This window comes from Gadus chalcogrammus, chromosome 11 (assembly GCF_026213295.1).
Source record: "Gadus chalcogrammus isolate NIFS_2021 chromosome 11, NIFS_Gcha_1.0, whole genome shotgun sequence".
NCBI lineage: Eukaryota > Metazoa > Chordata > Actinopteri > Gadiformes > Gadidae > Gadus > Gadus chalcogrammus.
Window position 1 is genome coordinate 22045663 of NC_079422.1, and position 23877 is coordinate 22069539.

At 42.1% G+C, this 23877-nt stretch overlaps 2 protein-coding genes across 7 annotated transcripts in view; both read right to left on the bottom strand.

Moving 5' to 3' along the window:
- The window catches only part of si:dkey-33i11.9 (synapse differentiation-inducing gene protein 1-like), a 30172-nt gene extending 20853 nt beyond the window's left edge, over positions 1-9319 (bottom strand). For 2 of the 4 annotated variants that reach the window (XM_056602249.1, XM_056602248.1), the window contains exons 1-2: positions 8975-9319; positions 8340-8612 (exon numbers count right to left, since the gene is read on the bottom strand). In XM_056602249.1, coding sequence (XP_056458224.1) covers positions 8340-8612; positions 8975-9130 — 429 coding nt within the window. In that variant the 5' untranslated portion in view covers positions 9131-9319. The remainder of the gene's footprint in view (positions 1-8339; positions 8613-8974) is intronic. The other 2 variants (XM_056602247.1, XM_056602250.1) reach the window with 2 other exon arrangements.
- A 4426-nt stretch (positions 9320-13745) lies between these two features.
- Positions 13746-23877, bottom strand: LOC130391330 (phospholemman-like). Of its 3 annotated transcripts, none has more exons than XM_056601402.1 (8): positions 23697-23877; positions 16685-16746; positions 15963-15995; positions 15600-15623; positions 15211-15285; positions 14952-14988; positions 14503-14546; positions 13746-14011 (listed from the first exon to the last, which is right to left on the bottom strand). In XM_056601402.1, the coding sequence occupies exons 2-8, from the start codon at positions 16725-16727 to the stop codon at positions 13992-13994; spliced, it is 276 nt and encodes a 91-aa protein (XP_056457377.1). In that variant the 5' UTR covers positions 16728-16746; positions 23697-23877; the 3' UTR covers positions 13746-13991. The 3 variants fall into 3 exon arrangements, with proteins under 3 accessions (XP_056457377.1, XP_056457376.1, XP_056457379.1); XM_056601401.1 differs by having other exon boundaries at positions 23729-23876; XM_056601404.1 differs by lacking the exon at positions 23697-23877 and adding an exon at positions 16865-16902.

Here is a 23877-nt window from a genome sequence, read left to right on the forward strand (position 1 = left end):
AGATTGCAAAAATACACTTAATGCAAATATTAAAATAGTATACCAGGCAAAGAAGTATACTTCCTCCAAGTAGAACTATACTATTTACAGTATAATTGGAATAACCATTTTAAGTTCACTGGATGGTAACTTTTAAACACATGCAAGTTACACAAATTATCAGAACATAAAATAAGAATATGCTTTCAGTGATTTCTGTCCGAGGTCCTCAAATATAATATTGTGTGCGTGTGTGTGTGTGTGTGTGTGTGTTTATGTGTGTGTGAGTAAAACAAATTCCAAATTACATTGTAACCTTTTATGATAATTCAATAAAGATGAGAAAGTATTTTAAATCACCACCAATCATACTATAATTACACTACAGATAAACAATCAGACCAGCGCTACTTCATAGATGCATATAACTTGGCTGGTTTGCAGTGTGTCGTTATCAACTTCAGCATTTTAACTTCAAGTATTATTAGCGTATACTATATACCCCATTTCAGTATATTTATACACTGATTATAATAAACACCTTATATACTTTCAGTGTACTCGAAATATATTGTTCAATCAAGTTATTAGCAATCTTGGAATGTCCGGGAGGGCTGTAACAATAGATTATTGTATATGCAATGTAATTTAATACTAATTAAAAAACTATTAACATACACCAAAAATCATTATTCAATATTTCATACGAATCATTAGAAAGACAAATCGAGTACGCATTCGTGAAACGTTATCAGTCTCATGCGGTCAGGGAAAGTGCTGTTAAGTGTTTTTGAATAATACGTTCCTCATTCAAAACCACCGTCATGGAAATTAAAAAATGGGTATTTTTCCGTTTGTGTTGTGTTCCTGTTCGGCTCACAGCTATTTCACCACTTGTACTACCTCTTGGGACCAACAGTCTACTTTGCTCTTGACTGGGTATAGATAGATGGGGTCATTGCCCCTGATGCCAACTTCCTGTTTGTATGTGAGCAAGTGTAAACAGACAGTTGTATCTATTTGTATAATATGTTGTGAAGGATTCTATGACATCCGTCATGTGCATGTGAATCCGCAGCCATGATATCCCATGGGTGGGCGTCCCATTGTGAGAGAATACTAGAGTAGGGAGTGGCTTTAAGGGATGGGCAAAGAGGAAGCGCTAAGGAGGGGTGGAGTCTACGTTTATGGGAAACGTCCACGGCTAAGAATCAAAAACATCTGATGAAAGTAATTGGAGTGAGAGTGGAGGATTATGTGGAATCATTTTGAGTTCTCCTTGACTCACACACACACACAGACACAGACAGACACACCATAGGCACACACACACACACACACACACACACACACACACACACAGACACAGACACAGACACAGACACAGACACAGACACAGACACACACACACACACACACACACACACACACACACACACACACACACACACACACACACACGTCTCTGTGTCCCAATGTTACTGGTGAGGTCAGAAACAAGGAGCAAGTCTGCATACATTCCCCTATACTATGTGTGTACTGTGTGAAAAGGCTGAAAGTCCTACATGGCTATGCTATATATACCGCTGGCAGGAATACGCTAGTCTAGTCTAGTGTGGCAGGGATCAATGTAATCTAGTCGGATGGAAATTTACCTGTGGCCGTCCAAATGTCTTCTTACCACACCTCTTCCTAACTGACTGTCTCTTTCTGCCACCTTCTCAACTGTGGACTCAACTCTGTCCTTATTTTAGTTAGAGAAAGACCAAAGCAAATTACCAAGTATGAACCAAAATAATACGTAAATATAATGTGAAGAGTTGGAAAAAAACATTCAGGAAATAATTTCTGAAGTCCCATCTGTATCTGGCGTCTTCATCAAACAAATGAAGAAAAAACAATTTAATTATCATTTCATTTCAGCCGTAAAAACATTTTGAGCTGCTGATTTCTTTCAGAGCTGGGTATCAAGTTTTAGCCATATGATGTAATGTTTACTAAATGGTCATTAGCATATTACTATGAATATGATATTACTTCAAATTACAAAAAGAAAGGGAACAAAAAGGCTTACGTAAAGGAAAAGGCTGAATGCTTTTGGCTATATTGCTCAATGGGGTTGGTACAATATGTAGCTCCCTTCCTGCCTGCTGCACCAAATGGATCTAATTATGTTCATGGATCTAAAGCAATTACTGTATCTTTCCATCTGTGTCTTTACAGTATGTAAGTAAGCCCAGAGTACAGCTCTCAGCCACAATATGAGAGTGGCAACCACTATATCTATATCTCAGCATCATAATGGACCCCACGCTCTCCTTCAAGACACACATGAACAGCGTCAGAAAAACATCCTTCTTCCACCTCTGCAACATTGCACGCAATCGACCCACCCTTTCGTCCTCAGCTGCCGAAACACTAATCCACTCCTTCATCACTTGCAGACTCGAATATTGCAATAGCATTCTGCATGGCCTCCCCTCCACTATTCTTCAAAAATTGCAATATGTACATACGCATCAATTTCGAGATTCTCCTCACCACATACAAAGCGCTAAACAACTTTACCTGCACAACTTTACCTGTACATAACAGATCTCCTCCATCGCCACTCCCCCACTCGCCGCCTACGCTCCGCTGATGCCAATCTCCTCACCTCCATCACCAAGACCAAGTATCGCACCCTGGGGGACCGAGCCTACGCCATCGCCCCTACCCACTGGAACTCCCTCCCTCTGGCCATCCGAAACTCTGATACACTCTGTTCCTTCAAAAGTCAACTTAAAACCTATCTCTTCAGGACCACCTACAACAGGGATGGGCAACTTTCATGATAAAGAGGGCCACATTTTTCATCATAACCATCGGAGGGCCACATGACTGCACACTTCAACTAAACGTGAGCTGAGAGAAGCTACATAATTTTGAATTTGGTAGATATGATTTCCTGTATTCTGGTGCATTTTGGGGATGGCCACTACCTAAAAAATCATCCAGAATCATAACCTATGTATGGTATGTTAATTGAACCAACATACATTCATTTCATGTTTTCCATGCTCAAACAGCCACATGAATGGTCAGTATTTTTATCAGTGCAAAGGGCTCACATACGTCATCATTCAATGAAGTCAAAAAACTGAAAAACAGTGGCCCAACATTAAGTGCAACAACTCAATGAACTCAAACCCAACAAGCAGTTGTAGTAGTTGTAGTGGCGACTTAAGTGGATACCTTTAATGACTGATATCGCTTCTAAGCAAACTAAACGCATGGGTTTGCCTTCGAATTCTATGAATTCTTCTCATCTTTCTTGACCGAGTTTTCTGTAACTCGATCAATTATTCTTCTTTTTTATTTTTTATTATGTGCGGGCCTGACTGAGTGAGGATGCGGGCCGCCAGTTGCCCATCCCTGACCTACAACATTTGACAAATCATCCTCCGCCATCTTCCACTCTCTCCCGCTCTCTTAATGTGTTGCCTGTGTGGTGTTGTTTATTTTTTTCCCCTTTTGTTTTATTGTCTGTACTGTCTGTATGTATTCCTTTCTTATTTGTAAAGCGTCTTTGAGTATTTAGAAAAGTGCTATAAAAAACTGATCAGCTATTATTATTATTATAATAAATAATAATAGATTCAATTTATATAGCGCTTTTCTCACACTCAAAGCGCTTGCTTATCTAACTGTAGCCTTCTACAGACTCCATACACCAGTTCACAAACGTCCATTTCATCTTCCATTTTACAAATTAATTCTTTAAATGAGTGCGTCTGAAAAAATAAACGTGATAGCTTTAGCAGTTCCATACCATGTTAAGGTCCCAAGTATATTTTACAAACACGTTATCATTTTTTTTTTGTATTGTCCACAGAAGATCCACAGAAGATACAGATACACCTTTTATTTATTCCAAGAAAACATTCAACCTATTTCCCCCAAAGAGAAGGCAATTTTGTCAGAAGAAACCACTTCAAGTGCCCTGCTTTGGGCAACCAAACAAAAGGAGAGAGGGAATGAAGAAGAAGGGAGCGAGAGGGAGAGACTTTGGTAGGAAGAAACTGCTTTGTACCACAGAAGAAGGTGGGAATGTATCAACAACGGCTGGAATGACTTCCAGTAAGAACAGAAAAAACAGAGCCACTGAGAGTATAATGGACCCATTAGTGTACTACTGGACCCATCAGCTTTTCAAAAGTGAGTGAGTAAAGTTATTATAAACAGACTTACATTTTTATGATATTTTGAAACTCTTTGTAAGCACTGACATTTGTTCAACGACATAGGGTCAACTCCTTGTGTTTGGAAAAGACTAATCATCCATTGCTCTGGTTAACTACTATCTGTTTAAAATGTGCTTGCCTGAAGCAGTGCTATGAATGAAGAGGTTATGATGTAAAATCTTTTTGCAGAAATGAAACCTAAACTGCACTTTCATTTGCTGGAAATTGGAAGGGTGGGGGGGTGAGTCCAAGGAAAATAATACCTATCTTTGAAGTTGTGCAAACAAGCTCTCTCTCTCTCTCTCTCTCTCTCTCTCTCTCTCTCTCTCTCTCTCTCTCTCTCTCTCTCTCTCTCTCTCTCTCTCTCTCTCTCTCTCTCTCTCTCTCTCTCTCTCTCTCTCTCTCTCTCTCTCTCTCTCTCTCTCTCTCTCTCTCTCTCTCTCTCTCTCTCTCTCTCTCTCTCTCTCTCTCTCTCTCTCTCTCTCTCTCTCTCTCATGTGGAAAACAAAACCTTCTGCTTAGCCCTATCCCTATCCCACGTAATACAAAAGACTTTTGACAAACTCCCAAGCAATCTCTCTCTCAAGCCAAGTTACCGAATGTAGAAACTGGAAGTTGTGGACAAGGTTCCTTCATAAACAGTCAGAAGATAACAGCATGAGTGTGAATATGAATCCTAGTCCCTCTCCTTATCACAGACCTGTTTTGAACAGGGTATTTCTGGCCTGAGCCATGTCGTAAATGTAGCCGAAAAAACCATAAAGTTATATTACTTGGTATGTTAGCTTTTAACCTAAGTTACAATCGACTTACTGTTGGCTTCCGCAAATGGAAGCTTTCACTCAGTAAACAACAGAGGCAGTTCAGGAAGTACCCTGCACACCGCAATCTGCGTGTGGATGGCTTAACACATTGACTCATAGTTTCCGACACATTAGCGAGACTATGTCTCGTGAAATTAGACTATGGCACCTCCATTGTCTAATTTCGGCCGCCAAACTATCAATATCAAAAAATGATGATAAAAAAAATAAAGTCTGTGTTTCTTTTTTTGGGTTAAACCCAGCAGTCTGTATTAAGGGCAGCTGTGGGGGTATGAGTGTGTGTGTGTGTGGATGGGGGGGGGGGGGGGGGAGTGAGAGAATATTTGGTATTCACAGAATCTATGAATTGAATAGTATTAATAATAATGATAATAACAATAATCTAGTAGTATAAAGGCTCAGCACTGTGTTTTAGTAATTTTTTCTTAAATGCTTTTTGAAATCTCCTCAACCCTATTTAGTATGACCCTTTATATTGTGTCATCAACATTAATATCAGTACCAGCGGATCGTAAGTAATTTGTCAGTAAATGTCATATTTTTGTTCTCAAAATTCACCCGATTGATGATTTAAATTAAATCTATTCAATTTAATGCAGGTGATATCACTCCCGGATCTTTCTGTTCTGTGGGGGACTTGTGCCCTGGGTTAGGGATTCGGTACTGGACAAACTAAAGCTGTTCGAAAACATCCCTTATCCAACTGGAGAAACCAGCTTCCTCGATAACCTAGTGGAGACTTTTCCGTCTTGAGAATTGAAAAACGGATTATTCAACATATGGCCATTTGGTCTCAAGGCGCTATAGATGCAAACAAATCAGCATCGGCGTCCACTGGCATCTCAATGACCACACCAACCAACTCACAACACAATGGATTGCGCAGGGGTGCGTATATGCTGCTCCATGTCGCGTTTGCTATGCAGTTTACTGCTTAACTACTCAGTAACTGATTAGTGAGTACCATGGACGCTGCATTCTTTTTTGCAACCCAGCATTGGGTGTTCTGTATACACACAAACATAGCTGTAAACGTTCTTGTTACAAAAAGGAAATGTATCTCTGTACATTTTCATGCACAGACATAGAGTAATCTATGAAGGAAAATCCCAAACGGAAGCAACTCTCTGCCAAAGTCCATTTCAGATTACCTATAGACTAAAAAGCAACAACGCAATATGTATTCTGTTCTGAGTCTGAATCGTCTTCAACCTTGTATTACTTTGGATTTCAGCTACATTATACTAAGGAATTCAATTTCATGGTAAGCAGGAAAGGTCATTCAGGATGGTGCCTTTTTTTGTCTCCCCATCAAATGTGTTTTTCTTGTTTTTACTACATTTAAGAATGGTCATTCGATGATGTCACACGTTGGGAATTAGCCAAACTTCACGCAACAGTTTGGAGAAATATATATATATTATATATATATATATATATATTTCATGTAACTTATAACCATCGAAACACTGGTAGCCACACCCTATCGTTGGAAAATTATCAAAACCATTTGGGAAAAATATAACAGCGGCCAACCCCTTTGCAACCTCTCTGATAAACAGTCCCTCCTCCCCTCTCCTCTCCTCCCCAGATTCCAGGAATCCACTTCTGCCTTCCTGTGCGTGACTTCTACGACATAAACACGTTTTATGTTGTTTACCTGATGGGCTTGGAAGCAGGATTCAAATGTTCTGGGCTTAAGCCTCCCTCATACTTTGTGAAAAGTACAATCTTTGTGCTTTTGTTGTGCAGAAAGTGTGTCTATATTAACAAATTGTATTATTTTCATGCATCTCAGAGTCAGCTAACAAACGCAGCCTTGGAAAGAATGTATTGTAGGATTGTAGGGGTGTGTTCTGAATTCCTGCTTTTGTATTTCCTCAACATCCGAAAAGCTAAATGCACGCAGTAACGTGAGTGGCCTGACTTGACCACATGAATCCACTGTCATTGGTCATTCGCTTGGCTACTTAACAAGAGGGAAGATAAAATGCACACATAACAGGAATGGAAGGGAATTGTACTTTTTGTCGTCATTTGTTGAAATGACCCGGACATGCCGACAGCAGTCAATAAATCCAGAACAAAAAAGGAAGTGGTATCTGTAGATGTCCCAGGCCAGTACTACGCCCATCCAACCATTTCATTCAGCCATAATGAAATTGGTTGGATACCTGTCTCTGTACCAACCCACCAGCTACCTGCCCATGCCCTCATTGCGACTGACCTGAGTCTTCCACAAGGCCATGCATACCTACTTCTGAAGCTAAGAAGCTAGGCACGCGTGTCGGAGGAGTGGCTTTGGAAGTTAGGTTTTTTCATTCGGAGACTAAATCTATCCTCCAAAACACTTTCACATTTTTCTAAGTTATGTCTAACATTGATTTATTAATTCTGCCAGGGGGGGGGGGTATACCAGAACACACAAAGGCTGTTTTTCTGTGCTGACTTCGATTGTGTCCCCCTCGCCTTTACAGAAAACTCCCAAACAAGTCCCAACCGGGAAAACAAAGAAACCTTTCACAGAGTTGTAGCCTAGGGCTACAACGCTCTACTACTTTGGTGAATATTTCAGAGCGCATATCCAATGAAACTGGTGCGGCACAGCGTTTGGGAAAACCCAGATGCATCAGCCCATGGGGCTGCCCAATGCCCTAGTGGGTTCTGGCAGCCAGAAGAGAGAGAACCGGCGGGTTAAGTGGTTGACCGGTTAACAGGTAATCAGGTTAACAGGTTAAAAGGGTTAACAGGCTGAGGCCAGAGGAGGCCGTGGCTCTGCAGCTGTACTGAGATCATTACGCAAAGCAGAAGTGCATACTGGGTTAATGAGGACGTGGGCGTCCTCTGACTTAATTATATATCTCACCATAGAAAAATTGCAGAAGTGCAATATGCACTGATTCTGAGCAGAAGCCCTGAGTTGTTTTTGTCAACTGGTAATATACCTAATATCTGATACTTGATGATTGTTGCTAGTACAATTATTTGAAGACATACTCTCCTATTAAACCCTATTGTAACTTGCCTGTAACAACGGCAGGCCATGCAAAGGCCGGCTGAGTCCCCTCAAAACAGGTTAAAAATGAAGCAAATTATACTAATTGTTAACCAACTAATGCTAAATGATTTTAAGAAACTTCTAGACTGCTTGTCGTGGATAGAGCTAACCTTGCCTAACCTAAGCCTTTGTTAAACTTTGGTGAACACAGACTCCTCGCCACCTCGGTAAGGGTCCATTTAACATGCAAAAGTTGGGCAGCAAAAACAGAGGTTGATGAGCACTACATTCGACGAAGCAAGACCCTTCACTTACCGAAATGGAATATATGAGGGCTGCTACTCCGAGGGGCAGGCAGCAGCAGAGCATGGTGAAGATGGAGTAGCCCAGGTAGTCGTTAACCGGCTGCGTCAGGGGAGCCCGGTGCACAAAGACAGTGGGCTGAACCACCACAGACCCTGGCTGGGCTGGGTACTGCTGCCCGGGGCTCATGGGGTAGGGCTGTTGTCCGTACGCATTCTGGGGCGGCGGTCCATAGCCCTGAGGGGCAGCTGAGTAGCCCTGAGGGGCAGCTGAGTAGCCTGGGTACTGGGAAGGAGAGGGGTGGGTCGTGGATGAGATAGGACAGAGTTAAAAATCCAAGTTTGTGACAAACTCCAACGTAAGCTGAATATAATTAATTTTTATATTTATATTTTAAAGCATTTAGTAGGATAGCCCTAAGTATTGTAAAAGAAAGGGCCTCTTGTTGAATTTACGAGTGAAAGTTCAGGAAACCAGTTATGTTAAGCGATGATGGCCTACATCTTGAAATTCAAAGCACGCAAATAACAAATGTTTTACTTTTTGGTTCTTCGTTTAACATTGTCGGACTGACATAGTGCTGGATGTGTGCCACTAAAACATCTAAGTTAATAGAGATAAATCGCATGAAATATGTGTTGGCATACCTGGGCTGGATATCCAGGTCCGGGCTGAGGTGGGTAGCCTGCGTTGGCGTACTGGGGGTGGTCTTGGTATGGCGGAGGGGCAGACATGCCCTGAGCGTTTTTCTCCCCAGGATTCCACCCTGCTTCAGGGGCGCTCGCTGCCTTGTTGGGGTCCATCGGTTTTAAAAGTTTATGGATTGTTCCACGCGAAAACTTGGCTAATGGACTCGACTTAAACGTTATCTAACCAAGGGCTTGATAGAATATCGCAACGTCCTCGCTTCCCCTCACCCCTCGACTTCGTAAAGAATTTTAAGTGAGGAGTGGACATTTACTGGAAATGATGTTGGGGGGAGCGGATGCAAAGGGCGGGGCGACGGGGAGGGAGGGGCTGATGGCATAGTGGAAAGCTTGTGGGGGGGATTGACTGCTGACCCCAGGCGGCCGACCTATCCGGCAGGGGCTAGGGGGAGGGAAAGGGTGAGAGGGAGGGAGGGGCGGTGACCGTGATAACAGATTGCTGACGTCCACCATGGACGTGGCCAGTGGGCCCTTGTTAACGTAATTCAGCACACAAACAGCCAAAAGGTTATGCGCAAACCTGTGTATGAACCGCTAGGCAAGCGTGAGCGTTTTTTAATCCACATGTGGCCTCTTAAAATAACGGTCACGCTTTTGCTGGGAAAGATGGTGACATGTCTCCACCTTCCGTCCATAACAATAATGACACACATTTATATATACGAATAATAAGACGAGCATGAGGCATATTCTTCGCAATGCAACGTAGGCTTGCTTTATATTGTAGAAGCACGTAGGCCTACGTGAGTTTCTGAAGTTACTGATAGTTTATCCCCGTTGTTATTGTGATGATGCCCTCCTATCTCACTGCTTGCATAAACTGTTTAGACCGACGTGATTATGTTTCCATTCAGGAAGCAGGAGAGACCGAGATTCCTTGAAGGAATCCAGGAAGACCATGAACAATAATGATATCATCCTACATTGAAATATTGTAAAACTTTTCCAGTGTACCGACTCCTACCCTACCGATATTCAAGCAGGATCACAATGCACTTGAGTCTGGTCCTCTATCGCGATTGGCATACTCGCCTAGCGCGACAAATGCGTTTGGGGCGCCCTCTAGTGGCGCCCTTAATTAATTAATTTAATTTAATTTAATTAAACAAGCGAAATAAAACATGTTTATCAAAAAAGCCCGGAGTGCTTATATCTCCTCTCCTCTTACCTCCATACCTCCTCTCCTCTAACCTCCTCTCCTCTAACCTCGTCCTCTCTATCCTCCTCTCCCCTAACCTCCTCTCCTCTATCCTCCATACCTCCTCTCTCCTAACCTCCTCTCCTCTAACCTCCTCTCCCCTAACCTCCTCTCCTCTAACCTCGTCCTCTCTATCCTCCTCTCCTCTAACCTCTTCTCCTCTATCCTCCAGGCCTCCTCTCCCCTAACCTCCTCTCCTCTAACCTCGTCTCCTCTATCCTCCAGGCCTCCTCTCCTCTAACCTCGTCTCCTCTACCCTCCAGGCCTCCTCTCCTCTCTCCTCGTCTCCTCTACCCTCCAGGTCTCCTCTCCTCTCAACATCCAGTTCTTTTGACTTTTCAGAATCAAACGCCTTCATTAAGCCGACTTTCGAGTCAGACCCTTTAATCAGGAAAAGCAGCATTCAGCGAATGACTATGTCTTTACATTAATGTTTGTTGGATTTATCAGGTGCCTCATGCATAGGAAGGATGCCAAAATCCACAGCAATTGTACCTAACAATGTTTCTAGCAGTATGGGATGTGATTGCAGGTCTCTCAGTGAGGTAGTATGCATACACGTGTTCAAAACGGGGTCAGTGAATATTGGATTAAGCCAAATATGCTAAATAGGTGATGTATTAATTTGGTCTTAACGACCCAATACACAAAGCTTGTAGGCCAACTATTGAAAGATCAAAGCCAAACAGTATAGACCAATGTTAAGGCAGTAAGCCTTTTGTAAAGTTTGAAAACTCTATATTGACTTCTGACCACTAGATGTCACCAAAGGATGTCACTACCACACAGTGGTTTAGGCCTCTGCAGCACGGAGCCACAAAAGCAGCAGCAAAGGCGACAGATGTCGCGCCATAAAGTGACCGTCCAATTATAGAAATGTTTTGATGAAAAACTATTTCGATCCTTTGTGGTGTGGTCGTCCGTGCTAGGTATGACTCGGAGAGGGGTAAATGTTCAGCACGTGGTTTATTCTAACAGAGACACAAGGTAAACGAGCTTGCGTTCTGGAGGTAGTTCATGAAGCATCTCTCGAACACAGGTAAACAAACCGTTGTATTGGGAGTGGGCGGAATGGTAAATAAGCCACGCCTACATGTTCTGATATACAGGTAAACCGTTGGTCTGTCTTGGCGGAAAACGGAAAAGGCAAAGTGGCCATGTTTGTAGTAGTCTTTAACTTATCTAGCTATAAAATCATTAAAACCTTATATGGTGTAGTCCATTATGTGATGAAGAAACCATTCATAACTGGTGTTAGCTTGACACATCAGAAATAGCATAGACTAAAATAATCAGTTTCTGATGTTAATATGTGTTTGGTAGGCCTATGTCTCATATCCTTGTTTGGACCTATAGATGGTATAGACCAGGGGTCTCAATCTCGCGCCCCGCGGGCCAATTGCGGCCCGCGGGACGATATTTTGTGGCCCCCTACTTGATATCAAAGTTAAGTGTTAGTGCGGCCCGCACGTTTTAATTTTTTTTTTTTTTTTTTTTGCCGAGTCGCTGCGCTTGCCCGTTGGCCTCATTTATAAAGCTTGCTGCGCACAAAAACCTTGCATAAGACGGAGGTGAAATGTGCTAGGCCAACGGTATGGCTTCTCCCAAGTCTGTGTGCGCTGGAGATACGCCCTTTCTGTGTGTTTCTCTTTCCAAACACCATGCACCTGACCGGGTTCTCTCCTGTGTGACTCCTCTGATGTATTTCGATCTTACTTAGCGCTGCCAGGTCTCTGGCAGTAAGGAGTAGGCAAGAAAAGCCATATGTTCAGAAGGACACTTCATGTTCTGAAGAAGGTTCATGTTTTAAAGTCGTTCATGTTCAAAAGAGCCATTCATGTTCAAAAAAGCATTCATGTTACAGAACTGTTAATAGTAAAGCTTGAGAAGACTGGATATTTGTACTTTTTTGTGGAAAACTTGATGCGGCCCAGCCTCACCCAGAATCTGCCTCCAGCGGCCCCCAGGTAAATTGAGTTTGAGACCCCTGGTATAGACGGTAATGAACAAGGGTTGCGAATGGTTATATAAAATAAGGAATTTACTAATTTGCAATTATCGACATGATTCCGCATTATTATACCTGCTCTGTGCCCTGGGCCAGTAGTTTAACCATTCAAGCACTTCAACGAGTTTAAGCGGCAATATAACCCATAAAAGGCACTCTGAAATCAATGAGAGCTATTCACAACAACGGCGGTTGGACCGGGCGGTGCAAATCCCAGCCAGGCTGAGCTGAGGCGCCGAGTCAACCCGAGTCAAACCAAATCAGAAGATGAGTATGGAAAAGGGCCATCAGATACTAAAGTCGAAGAGGAACACAATATGAACTCGCGAGATCAGGTTCCACAAGTGACAGGAATGTTCGCCATCATGTTTGATTGAGGGTAAAGATTTAGATATGTAACATTTCATTTATAAACTAATTCGGTAGCCTTACTTATTTAGTTGATCAGGAGGATGTTTTAAATGTATTTTTCAGTCCCCCTTTGAACACACACACATTTCCAATAAAGGATAGGTCTTTCTTATCCAAGTGTGTTTCATCTTGTGTCACTAGCCGAAAGTATAAACGTTTACTTTATATATTGGTCATATCCAACTTTAATCACTGAAGTGTATATTTCAAATAACTACATTTGGTCACTATACACTCCTACTTTCTTATGTAAACTTACTGTACTGTACGAACACAGACTTCTCACCCACTCACTCACTCACTCACTCACTCACTCACTCACTCTCTCACAAACACACACACACACACTCACACACACACACACACACACACACACACACACACACACACACACACACACACACACACACACACACACACACACACACACACACACACACACACACACACACACACACACACACACACACACACACACACATACAATGTAGAGACCAAATAAATAGACCACTAGTCAAAGAGGTTTTGACAGTTGTTTGGTTTATATAAACTTGACACACTATATCTCTGAACAGTGCAATCCAATACATTCCTCTGTAAAGCTTTTTTTTGCATAAATATAAATCAGTATATTATTGTGATTCATTTTAGAGTCAATTTTTTTAGGAAGTCACATTATTATTCAATGAGTATTCGTTTAAAACATATGCACATAGGAAAGCGTTAGGATGGTAAACAATAGAGCCTTTCCATTATCTATCGCGCAGTTATGACAACAGTGGAGTTGACCGACATGAAATAATATTGACTCAACTATACATTAGATTAATATTTTTTGGTAAAGATTTGTGTTCTCATTTGAGTTACTCAATATATGTCACCAGAACTATAATTAATCGACGCACACAGAGCAGCCACTTTCTACTAATTTGTTATAGGATGCATATGGCTTTTTTCTTTTTTTTTTACCAAGGCTAGAACAATATTGACACGATAAGAGAATGAATTCGACACAGGACTAGTTTGTGTATAATATTGTAATATCTAATATCTAATTGTTTGATGTGCTTGTGGGTGTTTGGTTGCACGTGTAGGTGTATGTGTGTGTGTGTGTGTGTGTGTGTGTGTGTGTGTGTGTGTGTGTGTGTGTGTGTGTGTGTGTGTGTGTGTGTGTGTGTGTGTAATCAGCCAATCAGTAGCTCAAGACCCCATTTCTGGTACCCTTTTGTTGCTACAACCTCAGCCCATTATGAACGTCTCAGGACTCTCAAAGCCTATGTGTTATCTCGTTGGTTTCACGTCCAGCAAAAGGTCAAGGGTCGTGGCTCTGGCATCAGCTTCTAGCACTCACTGGCGCGGCCTGCAGGTGGCAAGATTTAGAAAGAAGACATTAGTGTCTTTCAATTTCAACAGGTAGACCTTTTGGACACATGTTTTGGGTTGTTGGCTGAGTATCAATGATGCATTGTATGTTGTAGAAATAATAGATCAGGTACCACCAGTGTAGAAGACACTTATATTTATTCATTGTATTGATCCTGTCATTTTCCCTACATGCACGAATCCGAGTGACTCAATTTGTTGCCAGGATACATATATTTGAATGGCTGACACAATAATAATGTAATGTAGTTTGTAACTAATGCTGATTTAACATCAACATTCAAAGGGTGTTACATGTATTTTTTCTTCAGGCAGTGTGGCAGTGCAATACAATACCAAAAACTGTTTATTAATGTTAGAGTCTTACACGTATAAAATGTGAGCATGGATGTATACAGCTTTTCATGCACCCACTCCACTTCCGGCCCAGCTTGTTCTTTAGGACTATTTACAAAGCTGTAAACCCACCTTGGTCATTGAGCATCTGCTGAGCATTGCTTCCTGTCCTTCTCCTGCAGCACAGAAGTTGAAGCAAGAAGTAAGTAAGTATGTATAACACATTTAACCCACATGATAACACATGAACGACATTAAAGGTCACATAACATACGATGAGATGAGGGGAGATGAGGTAACATGGGTTAAGTTAAGTTAAGTTAATGTTCATTAGTGTAAGATTATCTGCTATAAGATGAGGAGAGATGAGACGACATGAGTAAAGTTAAGGTAATGTACATTAGGTTAAGGTAAGAAATAGCCGTATCTATCCCGGGAGGGAAATTGAGGTTACACTCAAAAATCCTTCTTATATTTTTCATATCTTCATCTCAGTGTGTCACATCACAGGGTAACGACATATGCTAGCTGCATACAAGATGCCACATACTGTAGTATGACACATGATCAGGGCAACTTACCTCTTGTCCTGGTTGAACTTGCACCTGCAGTGGCCACCTGAATGAAGAGAATGACAAATGGGAATTTTACGGTTGTGTGTGTCTGTGTGTGTATGTGGGTGCGTGTGTGTGCAGCTGTTTGTGTGTGTACACAGTTTGTGTGTTAGTGTGTGTGCACCTTTACATGTGTGTGTGTGTGTGTGTGTGTGTGTGTGTGTGTGTGTGTGTGTGTGTGTGTGTGTGTGTGTGTGTGTGTGTGTGTTGTGTTAGCCTCTCTTACTGAATAGAATGGTGATGCCAATGAGACAAAGGACAGCAGCCAGGATCAGTCCTCCAACACGGAGTCTATGGTAGTCTGCACACACCAAAAACAGAGCACTGTAAAATACATTTTAAAGGTCTAAGGTGGCAGTGGTGCGCTTCAATACACCACCCTGAAACTAAAGCCTACATTTGTTTTTTCCCACAATGTTTAAATTGTGATTATTCAGTACTGTTCCGTCGGTTATCTGTAGAATCCTTCGATGGGTCAGAAGGACAGGTTGCTGAAGGCTACTGATTAAAACTCCTCAAGTTGTATACATTTGACTGTGGAACCCTAAAGCATCTGCTTACAGAAATACAAGGGAATGTACGCATTTTTTAATATTGGTAGATATAGATATTTACCGAATGTGAAGGGATCATGTTCAGCTGTGGGGGCAAAAAGACATTGTGAGTTTGAGATATAGATAGCACAACAGATGTAATCGTCCACATCTCACAACGCTGACAACATTCAGGGGAAAGTGACCGGTGGAATAATGTGGTTAATGATTTGCTTGTTTAGTGAGGACAGCTAGATTCATACCTATCAAGTTATGATATGATTGGTGTACACATCCTGTAGCCTGTCAGTAGGCTGTGTTATCAACAACACGTTTTCTTAGTTTATAACAAAAGTCTAAAAGTTCAATAACGATTGAGGAAAAACACAAGCTTATAAATGGACCTTACAAGGTCCTTCAAAGTAAAAGCCTTAAAAGTACTTACAATTGACTTCTTCAGCAAAAACAAGGGACACAACTGTAAAAGAACAGGCGAGAGATACAGTTTACAACTGTTTCTTTTACAGGTTGTCTTTCTGTCAAGGTCTTCTCCTCAGCTTTCCATTTATTCTCTTCTTATCCTGTTCTGAATGTTGATTCAACCCTACTTTAAAGAATGCCAGTGGTCTAGAGTCTGTTTATTGGAAATTCCAGAGCAGCTCATGGAAGTTACCTAAGTTACATATGTATTCTGTTTTGGCATTCCTTTTGTCTTTCTCATTGTTTGCATGTTACATAAAACGGTTAAATCCATGCCGCCATTTTTTTCTCTATCCTTAATTAATGAAGAATTACTGTACTCAGTTGACAAATTACCTCTGCTGGACAAATGATTGTTGAAACCTTTTTTTTGGTTTTAATACTTTTTTTTAAATGTTTTTTGAATGTATGTTACATTCAAATGTAAATAATTATGCTAGCTTTCTGCCCGCATTGTCTCATTCTACGAAGAGCAGGGAGGGGAACTGTTAATTAATTTCACTGTCATAAGGCTGACTTCAACATGAAGCAACGGTCTGATCACTTTTGGAACATGTGTGTAGATTAGTTCATTGTTTATAATACAATATACTTTTTTTTTACGTATTTTTTAATCTAATGAATAAACAAAACAAGTTAAGAGAAGAAGTGTTGAATTTTTTAGTAGTGCTATAGTGTTTAACTTACGTGTCATCAAAACCAATGCGGAAATCGTAGACATCTTAGACATCTTGAAGAAGTGGCGTTATCTGTAACATAAAGAAGAAAATGTCAAAGGGTGCGTCTTTTTTAAATCATCATTTTGTGTTTTTTCACAGCAGAAACAGAACAGAGATCAATTCACATTGTTCTAGCAATGCATATTACAAGCACAATCACATCTTATCCCACGGCGAGAGCTTGAGTGTCCTGTGATGTATTTGTATCGACTGTAGAGCATTGACCGCTCTGCGCTGGTGACGTATTAGGCCTGTTTAAACAACGTTATCTCCCCTCCCAAGGGAACAGATAATCACATTTAACTTTCTGGACGGCACTTCGACAGGCCCTGCACATAAAGTTGTTTTTTTCTGCTCATGTGGCGCATGAATAGACCGACACAAAGAGAGAGAGAAAAGCAAGACAAAGGGAAATAAAATACGACATATGTGTTTGTGTGTGTATGTGTGTGTGTGTGTGTGTGTGTGTGTGTGTGTGTGTGTGTGTGTGTGTGTGTGTGTGTGTGTGTGTGTGTGTGTGTGTGTGTGTGTGTGTGTGTGTGTGTGTGTGTGTGTGTGTGTGTGTGTGTGTGTGTGTGTGTGTGTGTGTGTGTGTGCGTGTGTGTGTGTGTGTGTGTGTGTGTGTGTGTGTGTGTGTGCATGTTTGTGTGTGTGTGACTGTGCGTGCATGTTTGTGAATTAGCTCCCAGGCAAACAGGGCTACACAATTACACAAAGAAGAGAATAAATGGAATCTATTCTCAAAGGGCACTAAATGATAAGACAGAGACAGACAGATGCTATAGGCCCTTAATAAGCATACAAAAAGCAATGCCGATATAAATCATGCCTAGTTATAATGACCACCTATGCTTAAACAAAGTACTTTTAAAGAACTGTCTGCTAAAAAAGCCAACCCAGCTGTCTAAAACCAAGCATCTCTGGTATCCCTTCATGTCTCTGTTAAGGCATTCACCTAATCTCAGTGGCTCACTGCATGGTTCCCTCCAGACCTCCATTGTCTTATTGTACTGAATCAGTACAATCTAAGGGGATTAGATGAAACAGCAGACACAAGGTGATATTCAATAGTGGGGACATGTCAGATAACCAGGTCTTTCAGGATTTTAGCTGGACGGCAAGTGTTGCACTTTCAACTAGCAGTGACCAACTGAAACTGGCATGCAGAAGCAAATGCATTTGCTACAACAAGCTACAACAATCAGAAGAATTCAAACTGCTGGGGCAGCAACAAAGAGTTTAGTTTAAATGTGTCTGTGTGTCCATTTGGCTGCCCAGACCAACGGCCTTATGGAAATCATGTCTAGTCAAACTAGCTTGTCAGCATTTTGAGTTATACCCCTGGACTTGTTCCGCAAAGGACCCAGTTTTGAAAGAAATACTAAATGTCAAGTTGAAATGTTGTGAGAGGGCAAAACACACTATGGGCTTTCACTGTTCCCTGTTTAGCACCAAAGACAGTGCGGTGTTGCACTCCTTTCTGCTGTGGGCTGTGACTTGTGTGAAAGCCCCCACTACACCACAGTAATAAGCACAGAGTGACCCACAGTCTAGGTGAAGAGAAAATCCATCGCCCTTCATTACCAGTTAGACGTAAATGTACAATATTAAGCCCAAAGAATTCTGCTTATAAAATTGTGTGCCTCTTTATATATTTTACAGGACATTTAGACAAGCATTTTCTATTCTTAAACCTCGCCTAAACCACACCCCAAATCCTCACCCGACGACATGGGTCACATTTACCCAAAACCCATGTGTTACATGTTACATGTATTTGGTTTGGCCACCAAATGTATGTGAATGATGTGTGCTCCACTCAAACCGAGAGCGAAGGCTGTCGCTGGGCAGTGGGAAAACGTGCTGATAAAACATGATTCTCAACATGATTTTCAAATAAACATGGGGGGCGAAAGAAGGGGGAGCCAAAGTCCTGGATCAGCGCGGACATTGTTTGAAGTATCTCAGCTGCACGGTTCAAGTCAAAGAAGGCTTACAATGCGAGACACGGAGAGACACAGAGCGAAAGGGGGACGGAATGTGAGAGAGAGAGTGAGAGGAAGAACATAAAACGAGTGTGCCAGGTATGTTAACACTCATGTTATGCATGTGTATGTAACTTTGACCTACTCGTTTTTCCCAGCCTCTCAAACACACACACACACACACACACACACACACACACACACACACACACACACACACACACACACACACACACACACACACACACACACACACACACACACACACACACACACACACACACACACACACACACACGCACGCACAAACATAAACAACACACCAGGGGAAGGAATCTCCCCAGGTGCCTCTCCAAGGCAACCAGAGAGGGAGGCAAGGAAATGTGGTGTGATCCAGCCACCGCTTGATGACTTATCTAACTTCAAGAGACGAGAGAACAGAGGAAAGCAGATAGGGGAGGAAAGGGTGAAAGAACGAGAGAGAGAGGGTGAGAGGAGGTGAGTCGGAGAGGGGAGGAAAGAGGACACGAGGGGAGGGGAGAGGAGAGAGGAGAGGAAAGGAGGGGGGAGAGGACAGAAGAAGGGAGAGGTGATAGGAAAAGAAAATGGGGAAGGAGCAAATCCAAAAATCAACAAGAACAGCAGAGAGATGACCTCTGGTTTATAACGGAGACTCATATTCTAAAGCTAATGTTAGTTTAGGGTTGAGCCGGGCTTGGTGAATACACAAGTGTATTGCATTCATGGTTGTTATGGAGGAAATGCCAAGAGAGAGGGTGTGAAGGTCCATATGGCGCACAAAGCAAATCACTTCTAATCAGCATTGCTTTGATCAGCATCAAAGCTACAGCTACAGCTAGGTATAGGATAATGTATTTCTCTGAATGCCTTTCTTTCCCACAGAGTTCTTAATATTTATCTCTACCTTTTATAAAACGTTGGATGAGCCATTTTAATAAACCTGTTATCGTAGTGTTGCAGAATGCCCCCTGAAAGCCCACACAGCACATAAACACATCCACAACAGAGAGGAATCTGATGTGAATGTAAAACAGGACTCCTTTCTTGTGGAGGAGAGTTCTGCGGACCCGCTGGCAGACGTTCTCCCTGGTCGTGGGACGTTGCAGCACTACAGATTCCCTGCTGATGCTACTGCCACTTTTCCCCTTACTCTTTGTCTGGGACATAAAGACAGCACTGTTTTGGCCTTTGATATCACTAAACGTCCTCGTCTGTGGTCTGCCTTCGTCCCTCTCAGCCCTCCCTGAAGTACAGAGCAAGGCTTCGTTGCTTAATGTCATTTTGTTCTCTTTAAGTCGTTGTCTCTGTGGCCATCTGGTCTTACTGCATTCTTTGCTTCTTTCTGTTTCGAATTCCGCATTTCCTTAACAGTTGAGGTTCAAGCAGTAAGAAGACTGGCTTGAGCGAGAATGTTTGGTTCATTATGGTGTGTTAACTATGGTTGATTGTCATGTTTGTGGGTATGCTGATCAGAGACACATTGCACTGGGCTTGGTCAGTCATGTGACCAAATAGATCTCTGATCGTCTCCGAAAACTACTTTCAGTGCACAGCATGCAACATGTGACAAAGGAGGAAGTATTCACCAATCATCGGGGGGCTGACTCATGATATGACAATGATGGTCGTAGCCTAGCTTATTAGCACAATGCAGGCTAGGCTAAGGCTAAGTGCATGTGGTCGCCATTGGAGAATTAACACGAGGATGAATGCCCTAGTTGGAAATGTGTTTCCTTTCAGCCGTCAATGAGTCAGGTTCAATACCTGATATCGCCCCTCCATTGTCCCTCGAATGCCAGTTCAAGTGAACAAACATTCTGTTGCAAGCTGGTGTTCACGTGCGCACGCAGAAACACACACACTCACACATCAATTACATTCCAATCCTAGTGTGTACATGTGTTTGAGCATGTATAACTTCAACCTTCCCGGGAATCTTTCAAACACAAATGCAGACACACACACACACACACACACACACACACACACACACACACACACACACACACACACACACACACACACACACACACACACACACACACACACACACACACACACACCAACACACGGCCCCACATAGATTCATTGAATAAATTGTTTCTGTGCGTATTTATGTTTGTTTATGTGTAACTGTAACCTGTTGAGGCAATCGCTAAAACAGACACGCACATGCACACACGCGTATTCATATCTGTGTATTGTAGAAGGAGTAGTATGTGGCATGGCGTTCCTATTGCTACAAAGGCAGCTGTCCTATCATTATTCCCAAATTAGCAGCAGTAAATTCCTGTGTCCGACAGGAACACTAGGCCAGACTTCCTTTATGGCCACACACACAAACACAAGCACAACCTCACAAACACACACATAGGTGCAATAAAGATTGAAGACTAAACATTCAATCTCAATTGGACAAAACTGACGACATTTTATATTTTATCTCACTTGAAAATGTGTTTTCACGTTGACATCCGTTGACCCTCTTTCTGGTGGAATACCCTTAACCCTTCATCCTAACTTCAAAGAACATTCAGCTACAAAAAGCTAATTGTGGAAAAATGAAATGATGAATGGGTGAGAGGGAGAAGTGGGGCACAGAATAAGTCCAAAGAGGGAAATGAAACAGGGAGAAAGGGAGCTTGAGGACAGAGAGACAGAGAGAGAGAGGAAGGAGAGCCATGAAGAGAGTTAAATGGCATGGGATAAGACAGGATGGAGAGAGGGAGAGAGAGAGCAAGGGAGAGAGGGAGGTAGGGAGGGAAGGAGAGAGAGAGCAAGGGAGAGCGGGATCGGAACATACTAGAGATATGAGTCACACATGGTTACCACATGGTTAGCAACAGGACTTCTCATTTTATTGAAGGAAAAATACTATATATAGGCAGTATGTGTACTCTGTGTGTATTTACTTCATATGAAATTAAACAACTTAGCTTAACTTTTGAGGACTTCTTTGCTTTGCTTTGCTATGTAGTTGGGCATACATAATGTGTGAGAAGTGCAGACATGTATATAGAAGCAATATACACACACCCACACGGCTTGTCATAATGGCCATTCACTGTTCAAATGGCATGGATAGTACACATTGAAATAAGTGCATCCATTACTTCAAATGGGCTGGTTGCAGTATACACATTAACCTTCATCTCTTCCTCAAACCCAATATGCCATCCGGATTATGTGTATGATATTATAGGTCAACTGGTGGGCGATTTAACGTAGATCACATTAGTAGAGGCATGACCGTCTGCAATCTGCTGTGAGGACATGTGAGGACAAATGAAGGCCTCGAGGGCTCTGGTGAAAGCTATCAATAATGTGCTGAAGATAGCCTCTAAGTGTGTGTGTGTGTGTGTGTGTGTGTGTGTGTGTGTGTGTGTGTGTGTGTGTGTGTGTGTGTGTGTGTGTGTGTGTGTGTGTGTGTGTGTGTGTGTGTGTGTGTGTGTGTGTGTGTGTGTGTGTATGCATGTGTGTGTGTGCGGGTGTGCGGGTGTGTTTGTGTTTACTACAGTCTAGCTGTAATGTGTTTTCTAGCATCCCTGATCTTTCCATCTTTACAATTAACACTTAAAAGGGTAAAGGTTCCATGTTGTATATCAACGTAACAAAATTAACTACTGAATGACGGAAAATGCATACACAAAGAAGAAAACAACATATCCGTAGGCCGATAACATCTCATTTCCGAACTTCATTTGTTTTAATAAGGACCATTTTATTATTATCGGATTCAAGTAAGTAGGCTAAAGGCATACGAGTCATAACACTACCACTATCACCTAATCCGTTGTTCTTTTTGCACTATAACACAACCATTTGAATGTGTAGGCTACAACTACAGCGACACTAGTTTAACACAACCTGATCCAAGGGAAGAATGCAACCTTTACGCTGTCCTGAGTGCATTAGACTGAATCAACAACAGAGTCAAGGCTTTGTCAACTAAAAGAAAAGAAAATGAAAGACAGAGGAGAGAGCTGCGATAGACAGAAAAGGGCAACTTAGTCTGATAACATCTACAATTTAAATTTATAAATCAGCCGCTGTATATATTTTCAATACAACAACAGCATTGTCCCCCTGACAACAACTTATGCAACCTAAAAACAAAGCACAATAACGTGTGTGTGTGTGTGTGTGTGTGTGTGTGTGTGTGTGTGTGTGTGTGTGTGTGTGTGTGTGTGTGTGTGTGTGTGTGTGTGTGTGTGTGTGTGTGTGTGCGTGTGCGTGTGTATGCGCCCGTAAGTGTTCGGTGCACGCGTGACAAATTGGTCCATCCACGCGAAAAACGACATGTGTGACGACAGTAGTCTTCTATTTTAAACCTAACCTATCCAACATAACGCGTCTTAATATAGGCCTACGAACAGTTAAATCAACTATTGTGTCCGGACTGTCACTCTGTGGCATCCTGCCACGCAACTTTCCGTGGAGACCACACAGCTAAAATAAACGCGCGCATGATGAAAGACCTCACTCGCAAAACGTCCACGAATCACGTCGCACGTCAAAAAATCGTACACACGCGAGCTGACACGAACAAGACGGCCTTACGTTAACGTTACTATAAACAATAGGTGTGTAAACATGCCGCGTAAAAGACAACGCGCATTATCATCACGCCCTCCGGCACGCGGACGCCCTCGCCCCGTCCCGTGGAGTCGATCCTAAACTAATCGTATCCATTGTTCAAATATAGGCAAGCATAAAACATGCGATTAAGTCCGCACAAAAATAAAACTAAACTTTTAATAATAAAGTTTGATAACGGCTGTGTCCATTAATAGGGGGGGGAAAGACCACGGTCTATCTTGGTTATTGAGAAAAACGATTAGGATAACCGGTGTGTTCTAGTTTATTTGAACGCATATTCTCAACGTTTTTTCCCCATCTTTTTTGGGAGGGGGTTGATACAAAATTATACCGTTAAATACAAGAACGCATCACCCAGAACATGGAATAACTCACCAACAAACTCAGCTTTATTTCTCGAAACTCACCTCGGATGCTTAGTATCCGCGATCCAGTAAACTTTGGAGCAAATTGGGAAATCTCTCGCGTGTTTCAACACACACCAACTGACTAGTAGGACAAGAAAATAGGCCTACTCCCTCTCGGCGTCTCGGTGAAGAGGATATGCCAACACCCT